This window comes from Patagioenas fasciata, chromosome 15, assembly GCF_037038585.1.
Source record: "Patagioenas fasciata isolate bPatFas1 chromosome 15, bPatFas1.hap1, whole genome shotgun sequence".
Classification (NCBI taxonomy): domain Eukaryota; kingdom Metazoa; phylum Chordata; class Aves; order Columbiformes; family Columbidae; genus Patagioenas; species Patagioenas fasciata.
The window spans coordinates 13,395,632-13,408,893 of NC_092534.1; the positions used below are offsets into that span (position 1 = coordinate 13,395,632).

General features: G+C 53.7%; 1 protein-coding gene across 7 annotated transcripts in view; it reads right to left on the reverse strand.

Moving 5' to 3' along the window:
- Positions 1-1,222: 1,222 nt before the first annotated feature.
- The window catches only part of MPRIP (myosin phosphatase Rho interacting protein), a 74,804-nt gene continuing 62,764 nt past the window's right edge, over positions 1,223-13,262 (reverse strand). For 4 of the 7 annotated variants that reach the window (XM_065850392.2, XM_065850396.2, XM_065850398.2 and 1 more), the window contains 8 exons: positions 10,944-11,091; positions 10,215-10,332; positions 9,352-9,511; positions 9,097-9,216; positions 8,444-8,530; positions 7,684-7,846; positions 6,630-6,715; positions 1,223-2,428 (listed from right to left, as the gene is read on the reverse strand). In XM_065850392.2, the coding sequence (XP_065706464.2) occupies positions 2,357-2,428; positions 6,630-6,715; positions 7,684-7,846; positions 8,444-8,530; positions 9,097-9,216; positions 9,352-9,511; positions 10,215-10,332; positions 10,944-11,091 (954 nt within the window). In that variant the 3' untranslated portion in view covers positions 1,223-2,356. Of the gene's footprint in view, positions 2,429-5,450; positions 5,517-6,629; positions 6,716-7,683; positions 7,847-8,443; positions 8,531-9,096; positions 9,217-9,351; positions 9,512-10,214; positions 10,333-10,943; positions 11,092-13,262 lie in introns of all 7 variants that reach the window. The other 3 variants (XM_071815319.1, XM_065850400.2, XM_071815320.1) reach the window with 2 other exon arrangements.

Below are 13,262 nucleotides of genomic sequence, written 5' to 3' on the forward strand. Positions count from 1 at the left end.
ACATGGGTTTAGCAACAGCAGTTGATGCTTTAGATGACCATTAGTTCACTCCACATGGTGAGAACAGTGATTTCCACAGCCCCAGGGTGACCGTTTCCACTTCGGGGCTCCCTAGTTTGGGCTCCCATCACACAGGCAAGAAGCTCATGGCAAGCAGCATCGGCTACACAGGCCATGTTCCTCCAAGGTGGGATGGGAGGAGAACGAAGGCAGCTGCTGACCGATGGGTGAAAGCAAACACAAGGTGAGGAACAACACTGAGACTCCTGGTCAGAGAGATGGTCCAGGCGGGTCATGGTTGGGAAGGCTCCTGGGTCCTCCAACGCTCAGATTACATAAAGTGCTACAATAAATTCAGATTAGGGTGAGTAGCTCATCAAAACATCCTAGAGGGCATGTGCCTTTGTATCTTCATGGCTGAGCGTCTTGCCTAGCCTGCTCCTGTCTCCAGGACCTCATGTATGCCCACGCACAGACCCCAGAGCGTTGCAGCGGGAGCATCCCCGTCTGTGCTCTGCCCACCGCATGGCACTGGCACCTCGGCCGGGAACAAGATGGGGTCCCATGGGCAGGACCAACAGCTGCCACGTGCTGCGGGAGCGCCCGGGGAGGTGTCAAGCCGAGCACTTGGTCATGCTGAGGCCACACAAGCTGGACGAGAACCTGATTCACGCCGCGGTCCAACCTGGTAGGACTGGAGATGTTGCCATCCCTCGGTGCTCACCGCTCCAGAGCTGTAGCGAGTTTGCTCTGAGGGATGCGCTTGTGCCACCCAACGGACCCAAAATGAGCCACGAAAGCTCTGAGAGCTGCTTGCAACAACCACATGCTGAGCACGCAAAAGACAAGAGGAACTTTGCTTCACGTGAAGGGCAGGGGTACTTCTAACAGCCCAGCCTGTGCTGTGGGTTGCTGGGTGGCTGATCTTCATCACTGCTCCCGGCCAGGGTGATGGGCGAGGATTGTTACCGGTGGCACCTTGAAACGCTCTCAGTAGCCCAGGATGAAGCCACCACGTCAGGGCAGCCCTGATGCTGTAAAGCAGCGTAGGCTGCTTCTAGGAAGAACCAAACATCCTCTGCTCAGCTGCCGTGTGCTGCACCCAGTGCTCCCAGCTCCCTCATTCACTTTTAGTTTGTCTCCCTTTATCAGCCTCGCAGCGCTAAATCGTATGCTTTAAATACAAAAGCTATTAGGACTGAGAAGGTCTGAAGCACGTAACTGGTTTTGAGATTTTTATTTCAGGAAAAAGATTAAAGAATTAAAATAGGAGCTGCCCTGCTGACAAGAAGAGTTGAATTCAAGAAGCTGATAAAAAAGGAGCATTATATGCATTGAGCACTGTGCATTTTCAGTCAATATTGGCTCTACTCTCTACTCTACTTTCCTTTGACTAGGAAAAGGGAGTTTCACATGCGCACAGACCCTGGGATACACGGGACTCAATGAGAGGAAAGGAGTAACAGCAAAAAAAAAATTAAAAACAACCAAAAAAAAACCACCAAAAAAACCAAAACAGAGTGCTGGGCTTGATCTAAGAGAGGCAAGAAAGTGATCTTAGAGCTCGGCCCCCGAAACACCGATTCCGACCACCAGCAAGACGGGAGGCAAAGCCACACCGACAGGGCGGGCTTCACGGTGCAGCTCCCTATCCGGAACCACGCCGGCAGCCCCCAAAGCTCGCCAGGGCTGCGGCATCGCCGGGGCTGCGGCATCGCCTACATTCAGGATACGGCACAGTCACGGGGCAGGAGAATCATCTCTTGCGTCCTTCTCCAGCGAGACATCAGTGTCGTTACCTCCAGGCTGCGTACGCCGGCACGGACTTGCGCTCCCCGACAGCTCCCCAAGGCTTTCCCTGCCTTGTAGGTGCAAGTAATGCAATAGAGATCAATGGTTAATTAGGCTCCTGGCGTGCTCTGAGCACTGTGTCTCTTGACAGCAGTAAGAGCTCGGTATGGCCGATACCACCCCAGGCCCTGCTTGCATACCAAAAACGGTTGGTACGACAGATTTAGCTTATTAACAGGCTACTGAGCCTTAATACTGACACTTAGTGTAATGGTTTACAGTAAAGGAAGGATTCTCCTACAAAGCGCCGAAGAGAGGGGGGGAAAAAAAACCCAACAACCCCACCCCAATCCCTTCCTCTCCCTCTCAGAGTCTCTGGAGCATCTCACAGGCAGGGGAGGCGAAGGGGGTGGCGGGGGGCACGGCCACCACGGCGCCGGGTCCCGTCGAGGGCGCCAAGACGAAACGACAGCGAGGAGAGTCGTTAAGGAACAAGAGACAAACGGTGCTGGTGCTGTGCTGCCTCAAGCTGGGAGGTGCGCGTGGTCAAGCGGAGCGGGGAGAACTAGTCTTTCTTCAAGTCCCTGGATTCAAAAAGCTTCAGGCGCTCTTGCACAGTCAGGCCTTCCTTCAGACTCTGGGAGAGACAAAAGACAGAGGTCGGACACGGGTGGGAGGTGGTGGTGGGTGTCGGGCACACGGAGAGGGCGCGATGCCGAGGGAAAGGAGCCGTGGGCAGCAGGACGGACTCCGCGGCGGGGAGATTAGTGGGACATGCTAAGAGAAAACACACGGTTATGGAGAGCGGTTACTGGGGAATGGTGCCTAGAGAGAGGGTGAGATTGCAAACAAACCAGGCGACGTACCAGAAGCAAAATGAAGAGGCAACACCACGCTGCAAGCGGGATTAGCTCGACTCGGACAAATGATCCTGGGAGCTGGGGCAATTTCAGCAGGGCCCTGGGTGGGCCAGCTCGGATCTGCTAAGCCAGACCTGCACGTCGGTCCTTCCCACACCGACTGAACGTGCGTCCGCCTGGGATGGTCCGCACTCAGTCAAGGTACAGGCTTTGCTCAAGCAGCCCTGGAAACTTCTGTTTTTGTTGCCAGTGACAATCCCACCCTTTCTCTAACCCCAGCCAGGGGGGTCTCCCAAGCCAAAGCTGCCTCTACTGCGCAGGGTTAGACAGAGAACTTGTGGAATGCCCGCTTCAGGGATGATCTGATGCAGCATCCAGATTTCATGGCACAACACTCCGTGAGGCAACAGAAAAGCCTGCCCTGCTAGCCCTTGGCATTTGTGAAATCTGTTGCCTACATGCGGGGACCCAGGAAAACAACACTGTGAGGGGTGTAGAATCATAGAATCATTTTGGTTGGAAAAGACCCTCAAGATAATCAAGTCCAACCGTTCCCCCACCCCTGGCACTGCCCCATGTGCCCGAGAACCTCATCTCCATCTGTTCAACCCCTCCAGGGATGGTGACTCCAGCACTGCCCTGGGCAGCCTGTTCCAATGCCCCACAGCCCTTTGGGGAAGAAATTGTTCCCCACATCGAACCTCAACCTCCCCTGGCGCAACTTGAGGCCGTTTCCTCTGCTCCTGGCGCTTGTTCCTTGGGAGCAGAGCCCGACCCCCCCTGGCTCCAAGCTCCTTTCAGGCAGTTCAGAGATCAGAAGGTCTCCCCTCAGCTCCTGTTCTCCAGCTGAACCCCCCAGGTCCCTCAGCTGCTCCCATCACACTTGTGCTCCAGCCCCTCACCAGCTCTATTCCCTTCTCTCAACTCGCTCCAGCACCTCAAGGTCTTGCAAGTTCTTGTCGCCTGTACAACAGCTTTAACCTGAGACCAGTCCGAGCAGACACAGAAGCCTAAATCCAACCTTCCCTCCATCCTGCGGCCCCAAAGCTGTGGTGCAAGAGCTTCAAGGGCACAGAGCACCAGGCAGCGAGTTGTCCCTGTGTGTTGCTGCTACAGAGGAGGCACAGACATGTCCCCAACCAACAGCTGGCGCAACAGCTCTGCCCCTGCGTGCTGGAAAAGCGTTCATTGCCGGGCTGCTCCTGCTCTGGGACAGGTGCCCCGGAGGTCACCCCACCTGCAAACTGGTTCTTTGCAACTTGCAAGGAATTCACTCTGCAGCTGGAACGTTATTTGCTTTATAGACCAAGACAAGGCACAGAGCTGAACACAAAGTCCCTCCTATTAACAGGCAGCCACGTCCCCTTTTGCTTTTATTACCTGACTGTGGTGCTGGAGGACTGTACAATCATAGCAGCTCGTTACGACTTTTGGGCTGGGTTTTAATGCGTGTTTATCAAGGCAGGACTCCATGATAAACTTGCTTCGAGCCTGTGCAGATTCCCATGGTTACTGTATTTCTTTAAATGTTTCTCTTCCCACAGGCCCATGAATACAGAACAGCTTTGCAAAGCAGTACGGAAATGAAAGCACTAAAACGGATTGGTTTGAATTTACAAACGCCGTTTGCTTTCTTCTCAAGGGGCATCGCGGTCCCTTGGGATGCGGATCTCTGAGCATCCACTTCCTCAAGGAAGTTTACTTTGGGCCTCTTTAAATAGGCAGCAACCCCTGCATTCCAGTTCATGCATCTGATTTCCCATTACATGGAAGGAGACAACACAAACCATTAGATTGTTCTGCCTGCTGGTACAAATTCCAGTAAATTCAGCCCTCAGGCAGCCTGACAACCCATTCAGGTTGCTGATGAGGGGAGCCTGATGGATGAAATCTGTGATAAAGGGATTCTCCATCAGACCTCCTAGGGCTCCCCAGCCACCCCTCTGCCACCACGCTGGGGAGCTCCCCTCTCTTCTGACCTCCCTCTGCAGATGTTCTAACCTGAGTCTTCAGCGCGAGCCAGTAAATTAACTATTGCTCCAGTTACTCAAGAGATTTGGGTCATTAGGACCGGCCTCGTTTCTCATGAGCTCCCTCCTGTTGCTGGAGGAGCTCGGCAGCCTCGGGCCAGCGTGTGGGACGGGGAGCAGCAGGGAGCTGGAGGAAGCCTGGAGAGCAGGGGAGGAGGTTACTGGGCAAGCAACACTCTTTTGCTCAAGCACATATCAACCTAAAGAAGCAGCGAATACGGGTGAAGGAAATTTCAGGCATCTCCTCTGCAATCAAGATGGGGGCCACCACTTTACACGCTACAGATCTTCGTGGGAAATGCATTTACAGGTATCACTGACCCACTCCTCCACTTGGCTAACAGCAAAATGGCTGTTTGGGTTTTGTATCCTACAAGACCTGGATGTTGCTGCAGTTTAGTCTGAGGCATGCAGAGTCATTCAAGCATGCACGCTTGGCGTCCCGCGCTCCCAACACAGCAAACAGGAGAACGTGCCCCACCATGTCCAAATCCTCTCCGTGCTGGTTCGCTGTGTCGGCGAGGGTGGGAGGAGCGGGAAGACAAGAAAGCCAAACTTCCCAGGGGGAGAGCCAGAGAGATTGTGTTTCATAGGGATCCGCTGACTTCTCCCTTCCCATTCCCCTCCACCCCAGTAAAATAATTAGCCGTAAATAAACTGGTCAGTCATTAAGAGAAGGAAGGGCTCTGGTGGAGGTGTGAGCAGTGCATGCAGCAGTGAGCCGCTCCAGCGGGCGGCTGCGTCGCTTGGTGGGTGCCGCTTTGTTTACCTACGTGGCAGGGAACCTGGACTCGGGTTCATTTCAGTTATCCCATGAGACCTGCTCAATAACGGACTGTTGAAGGAAAAAAGCAAAGTAAAGAAAAAAAACCAAACAAAACAAAACAAGAAGCTCATAAATCCTAAATGCATTGGAGTCCGCGCAGCCCCGGCCCCCCCGGCAGCGATGCGAGCGGGCAGAGCCCATGCTTGCTCTGCTCTCCTTCCCCCACCAAGCAACACAGACGAGGGAACACAAGATAAAATGGTCTGAATTGAAGTGGTGAAGGGAAACCCAACATCAGACCTGGCCCAGCAGGTCTGGCTGCCCCTGAAATGCACAGAGACGCGCTCTGTATTTCCTGGGTGCAGCACAGACACCCCAAGCCGATGACCCAGGCTCGGGTGGTGACGGTTTCCCCAGCACGGGCACCGAGCTCAAAGCCTTTTGCCTGCCTGGCTTTTTGCTCTGCCCAAGGTCTCAACCACTTCAAACAGCACAAGACACCAGGTGTCCAGTGGGGAGAGGCAAAGCAGGTTCTGCCCATGTTGATCTTCCTTCCAACTGACCTACTTTCTTTTCCTTCCTACCAACGATGACTTCTCAGTGGTTTTATTTGCCCTTTTTGTCCCTGTGGTCCCACAGGAACAGCCATGAGGGAACTCTGGCTGTCAGCAGGTGAATTTGGCAAAGCATCACCTGGGCTTTGGGACCCACAGCAGGTACAGAACAGTCGGACAAACACAGGGCCACCTGCACCATGTTAACACACAAATTAAGCGTGTGTTAAATACAGGACAAAGGTATCGTTGTTCCATATAAAGACCAAAAATCTTGCACTTGAACACTGTAAAACAGAACGATGTGCACATTGACACCACTGAATTTCAACTGAAAACAGGGAGCAAATATGGGGAGAGTCCTCCTGTGAAAGACCAAAGAACAGGGTGAACTTCATCCTTTTTTAAAGCAGGGAGCAGCTTCACACCTCAATCTCAGCAGGGTCAGGAGTGTGTGTGTCCTGCCAGGCCCTGCCTGGCTGCCCACCAGCCGTTTTGCAGTCAAAAGGTCACTTTTCTCCCCAGACTAACTCCAGTAACTGGGAAATGCTCAGTTTTCTTTCCCTACCAATTCCTTCCCACCTGGGACCCCCACCAGAGAGTAACGCTGGATATTTTCATCACTCACCTTTGACCTGATATTCCTTAGTTGCCGGCTAACACTGGATCTGTCTTTCTTCAAGAAATCAGGGTTGCTTTTTGATTTCATAATATCTGGGGAGAAGCAAAGGAAACAGGGTCAGCCTGGTACCCGTGTGGTCTGCGAGGAGCGGGGCTGGGGCTGTTCTGCCCTCCCGGCCCAGGCAGCGCTGCTGGAAGGGCAGAGGGGACTCGCAGGGGTCTCTGCTGCCCTGCACAGTGTCTAGAATCATAGAACCATTTTGGTTGGAAGAGACCTCAAGATCATCAAGTCCAAGCATTCCCCCACCCCTGGCACTGCCCCATGTCCCTGAGAACCTCATCTCCATCTGTTCAACCCTCCAGGGATGGTGACTCCAGCACTGCCCTGGGCAGCCTGTTCCAATGCCCCACAGCCCTTTGGGGAAGAAATTGTTCCCCAGATCCAACCTCAACCTCCCCTGGCGCAACCTGAGGCCGTTTCCTCTGGTCCTGGCGCTTGTTCCTGGGGAGCAGAGCCCAACCCCCCCCGGCTCCAAGCTCCTTTCAGGCAGTTCAGAGATCAGAAGGTCTCCCCTCAGCTCCTGTTCTCCAGCTGAACCTCCCAGGTCCCTCAGCCGCTCCCATCACACTTGTGCTCCAGCTCCTTCCCCAGCTCCGTTCCCTTCTCCCTTCTCCGAACTCGCTCCAGCACCTCAACGGCTTTCTTGGCATGAGGGTCCCAAAACTGACCCCAGGATTCGAGGTTTGGCCTCCCCAGCGCTCAGTACAGGAGCAAATGTGTAGCAAGAGGTTTTCCCACTACAAAATGCCAGGTGGCTTTCAAAGCCCATCAGCTTCCCATTCACAGGGCTGGAAGGAGAAACTACCATGAGATGGCAATTCAGGTCCACCTGGTCCCTGCCCCCTCTGGTGAGACCGTCTGCAAGGAGCAAGGGTGGGAAGCAGCACAAAGTGGCAAAAAAAAGCACCGCTCAGCCCCATTCTGCATCAGGGCTTGTGTGCCAGGGTGGACATGTTATCTCAGGAAACCCACGATCGCGTAGACCTGCTGGAGGACTGACCATATCCTGATACAGTGGTGTTCACAGGGGATTTCTCTCCCTGAGCTTCTGTGGCTGCTTTCAGCTGCTCTTTCAACCTGCTGATATCACAGTCTGCCTTGGCCTTGACGATGCTCAGCTCCGTATAGATGTCTTTGTACTTGTCGCTGGCGTATTTCTTATCCTGGCAAAGGAATAAGAACGACACAGCTGGAGTCGGACACAGCTGGAGCAGAGGGGGTTGTGAACGCGCTGAAGAGGAGCTTGGCAAACGCCGACGGAAGAGCCGGTAGCGAGAAGAAACGCTCGGCTGGGGGTAACACACACACTTCACACACACTCTCGAAGCTGCATCTAACAGCCCGTGCACACAGCCCCCTCGCTACAGGATTGTTTGTGGGTTTTCATTTTAGCAAAGACAGAGAATTCAAGCAAGGTTCCCAGAAATGGCCTTGGCAAAGAGGCCATCTGGAGCAAACCAGACCTGATGCTGGGAGGCTCTGATCACTTTTGCCACTTCAAATCTGATCTGATGTGACAGGAAACAGGGAAAAACACTGAAGGGGATGTTTTCCCACAAGAAGGGAGAAGGGGAAAGTCCTGAGCTGATACAGTCGTGGAGTGCTTTACTGATTACACCAGAATGGCTATTCAGTTCCAATCAAGGGAAAAAAATAAATGTTGTTTGAAACGTGGGGATAAGTGAGCTGAAATCTAAGCACGCACACAGAGGAGCAGCACAGCCTGCAAGAGGATTTGCAGAAATGTCCCTGGGCATTACCCTCAGTGCTGTCTGCAGCTCGTCTTTGAGGGAGCTGATCTCCTGCTTCAGGTACTGGATTTCTGATTCTTTGACCCGCAGCAGGACCTGTGGGAACAGAAGCAGCGTGTTCACAGCCGAGCAGAAGCAGCGTGATCCCAAGATGTTCACCTGCTGTGCCTGGTGACAACCCAGCCAGGGCTGGAAGCTCAGTCCCACACCAGCTCCAAAACTGCTGTTCACCCCTCTTCTGGTTCATGTTAAGAAAATGCCTCCTGGGTCTCGTGGGACCTCACCCAAGCTTGCACGGCTGCTGCGCTCCCTGCACACCCCTTGGTTTACATTAGTTCCCCGCTGCTTTGCACAGACTGGATCCCAGGGGACAAGCAGGGAATGGAGAGAAGGGAAGATCGGGATGCCAAAAGCTCCTGGCCCCATTTTGCCCCACAATGCACAGTGCTGCCCAGCCATGCGTGGATGCATAGAGGGACAGAATCATAGCACAGTTTGGGTTGGAAGGGACCTTCTGAGCTCATCCAGTGCAACCCCTGCCATGAGCAGGGACATCTTCACCCAGATCAGGTTGCTCAGAGCCCCGTCGAGCCTGTGACAGGCTCCTGGGAGTCCAGAGGCACCTGTGCCCACCAAAGCTTTTTCGGTGTGGCAGAGCTCACCTCCAGCTCGTAGGCATCCTTGCCCTGCGTGAGAGGCGATCCAGCAGCCTCTCCCCCTCCCTCCCCGGTCAGCAGGGTCCGCAATCGCGTGATCTCCGCAGCCAGGCGGTTATTCAGCTCCTGGGAAGAGAAGGAGAGACGTTGTGGAAAGGGGGAGCACGTCCGTAGCTCAGCGCGGAGCCCGTCGGGTGGTTTGCCCATCACCTCCTGCCCGTGCCGGCTGCCCCGAGACACGGTGGGGACAGGGACCCTCACCTGGTTGTGGGCGTTGAGCTCCTGGTTCTCGCGCTGGCACTGCCGGAGGGCCTGCCTCTCAGCCTCCAGCGCCTGCGCCAGGTGAGCGTTCTCCAAACACTTCTGCGAATACTGCTCCGAAAGCACCTCCAGCTCCCGCTGCACCGACTGCAGCTCCTCCCTGCAGAAGCACAGGCTGGGTTAGTGCCCTCCTCACACATCCCCGCTCCTGCCCGCTCTTCCTCCAGCACCCCAGGACAACCCAACAGGGATGTGAGCACTGAGGACTTGCACATTCCCTTTGGGAAAAAGCACAGCGAGCCAGCCCTCCCTCTGCCGGTGCAGCGGTGCTTGGGCACCAAAGGGGACAGGACGTCTTTCTCTAGGTTAAATGGCAGGACCTCCTCAGGTTTCCAAAAACTGAGCTGAGATCTATCAAGTTTGCTCTGGACACTCGGGACCTTGTGTATTTACACACTTACACATCTCATGTAATGCATCAAGGTTAAAGCTGCCTGTTTTGCTCAGCTCCCACACGAGGACAGCCTTGCCACAAAGCGCTAAACGCTTTCTCCTCGCCCGGTTAAATTTGGTTGGGCAACCTTCCCGCTGCAGCTGCGTGAAAAGCAGCACCGTCTCTGCACGTCTGCTACTTCTGCTGACCATAAAGCAGCTGAATTTGGGTTGTGTGCAGGCGCTGACCTGGAGCTCGAAATATCATGGGCAACCAGGAGCCTCGAAATGCTGCAGCTGAGTTGGGACCAAAGGAAAAGGCCCTGTGATGACAGGTCTGTCCCTAACTCATTACTGAAATTGAAGGGGAGAAAAGGGTCTCCCACACACATCATCTCCCTGCGAGATGCAGAGGATGATGATGGACTCACAGGTATTGTCTCCGGAGCGCCTCGATGTCGGCGTTGACGCTGCTGATCTGGGAGCGCTGGGACTTCTCCAGCTCCCGCTCCAGCTCCTCCCGGTGCGCGTTCTTCATGGCTTCGATGGCTGCATGGGACAGCAGTGTTAGCACCCAGAGCTGCTCCACCCAAGGGCGCTTGGGTTTTTTTTGAGTTTTCGTTTGATTTTTAAATCAAAACCTGAATCATCCAGCAAACCTCCCACTGCTTCGCAGCCCCTTCAGTCTGTGCCCCTGGCTGCAAAGCAACTTAAGGGCTTCTGCAAATCCCACTTTTTAATTAAGTCCAAATGATTGTCCAGTTCACACATTGTTTCGTGGATGTGGGACTCCTAATGCTCACATGCTCAACACAACCTGGGCTCCAGCACTTTAAAACTCCTTGGGGTACCAAAGAACAAATTCAGTGTGGGATCAGCAACAAATTAACCACAGCAACAATTAACGCCTTTCTGAGATGGAACTGAAGATGGATCAGACTGCGTTACAGCCAACGAGAGGGATACCAAGCCTAGAGAAGGACCAGGAGACGGGCGTCCATCATAAACATACGTCCCATCGGCCTCTCTCCATGAGCCCCACGGGGCCCTCATCCCACCCCAGACTCCACTCCTCCATGCTGGAGCCAACACCATCCTCATGTCCCCATCAACACAGAGCTGCCCCACCGCTGGGGACCCTCTGGCGTGTCCCCATTTACCTGAAATGGTGGCAGCCGTTTCTTCTGCCAACAGGCGGTCCTTCTCCTCCCGCAGCTTCTCCAGCTCCCGCTGGTGCTGCCGCTGCAGGTCCTCGATCTTCTTCTGGTGTGTCTCCTCCATGGCTGCAAAGCCCCTTTCACATGTTGCCTGCAAAAGGGATGAGGGGAAGGGGTTGACCCGGGAGTGTGAGGCTGGTGTCACAGTGGTGGGGAGCCCACCAGGAGCTCAAGTTCCTGGCTCCATCATGGGGATCTTCTCCCTCCCCAACCATGGAGGAGCTGGACAAGGATGGACCTCACAGATGGGTCAGAGCTCGTCCTGTCAGCTCAACTCCTGACAGCTCTGGTGAAAGGACAGGGTAGGTCTGGGGTCACACCAGGCTGGGGAATGCAAATATATGTTAAGAAAAAGAAAAAAACCCTGCTGTGCCCCTTCTGCTCTCTTTTGCAATGCCTGATTTTATGCAGCTACCTCTGGGGTGGAAAACAAACGACTTGTGACAGCAACAGGACCCAGATTCCCAACCCAGTATCGCTTCAAATGCTGCACAGGCCATTATTTGCTAATTACTGGGAGTGAACTTAGACCAGGCCAGGGGAGCAGCGCTCTGGGGGGGGACTCAGGAGCCACCAGCTCTGAGAGTTCAGTCCCAGCCCGGTCCTGCCCCAGCACAGACCCCGCTCCTGCCCCAGCAGCAGGACGGATGCAAAAGCTGTTTTCAGCTGACAGCCCGGCTGTCCCGCCAAGCACATCGGGACTCTGGACAGACCGACAGCTGCAGGACAGACACAGGACAGCAAAGCTCCCGGCAGGCTCGAGATACGAGCTGGGAAGGGGCCTGCATGAGCTCTGTCAGACATTTAGGGGTAACCCTGATGCTAAGTGCTGCACCGGGCTTTTCTTCCTCTTCATGTTACAGGCCGGCTTTATTTCCTGATTTCAGCGGATTTCTTCTTGATTCACATTCATCTTTTCCTCGGGAAGCGAGAACTGCCACCTATTGGGACTCCATGGGAAATTAAAGGGGGACAAATTCACTCCCCCAGTGACAAAATTGCTCATGACAGTCTAATACCCGCTGACCTCCACCAACACATGCTCTTCAGCATCACTTTGTTGTCTAATGCTCTGTAACCTGTGCCGCTCTCATCCCCAGTTTTCATCTCTGGTGCTTTTATTGCTCCCCTTTAAGCCTGAATCCTGAGGCATTCTGCATTTTCTCAGCCTTTTTGTTTTAAAAAACCCTCATAACTCAGTGCCAGAACATGTCTGGACTTGGCTGACTTGGAGAGGCACGAAGCAGCTTTGCAGGATTCTTCATTAAAACCTCTAATGCTGGAGAAAAATGGTGAAGGTTCCTCTACAGGTCTGGCTGTAGAGTCAGCATTTAATGTATTGTAAATGCATTGCTATAAATCCAGATTTGAACAGGTACAAATCAGTATCTGGTGTTACTGATGTTACATTCTCCATCAGCTTCAGAAGAGGAGGACTGAGTATGTTTTAACCTGTAAATTGAACAGGTTTGCAATCGCCTGGTTAGCTTTCTAACCAAGGAAAGCTTCTATTTTGCTGTCTGTCCCTCTGCAGAGATTCAGAGAGGCTGGTTCGCCCTCCTCCCGCTCTGCCCAGAAGATGCTCCTTGCCTTCCCGCCAGGCAAACAGAAAATTCGGCAAAGCAAAGCTGAGAGCAGAGGCAGGAGATCAGCTTCTTTGTTATTTTTCAGCCTGTTTTGGTTCTGGCCTTTTTGCTTCTTCCAAACCAAGAACATCCCCTGGTACAGATGTCCACATTTGGTGCATGGCTCGCAGGACAAGGCGTCACCCGTGTGTCCCACTGACCCAAGAAGGTTTCTTTCCTTCCTAAGGGTTACGATGGAAGAGACAGCGTTCGGTGACCACCACCGCTGCTGTCCCATCTCTGCCCAACAGCTCTCCCTCCCCCGGACACCCCAGGCGCTTCATTGCCACTGGGTTTTTCTGCTCCCAGACCAGGTTTCCCACAACTGTGCACTGTTTGTTGTGTAAAGAATCGCCGGTGTGCAACACCGGGGTGGTTCTCCTCGCAGCCTCGTGCAGAGGAGCTTTGCTTTGCTATGGAATTTGGCATCTGTTTGCAGCTCTTTCCCCAGGAACATACATTTTGAGAGCGTTAAGTTTCCGTTTCATCTTAACATTTTTGAGGGCAGCAGAGACAGACTGGAGATTTGATCAGACTGGGAAGGACAGAGTTGAGGAATGCTTTTAAAGGGAAATCACAAACAAAACGTACACCTTAGGTATGAGAAGAAACACTACACTCTTCATACTGAAGGATA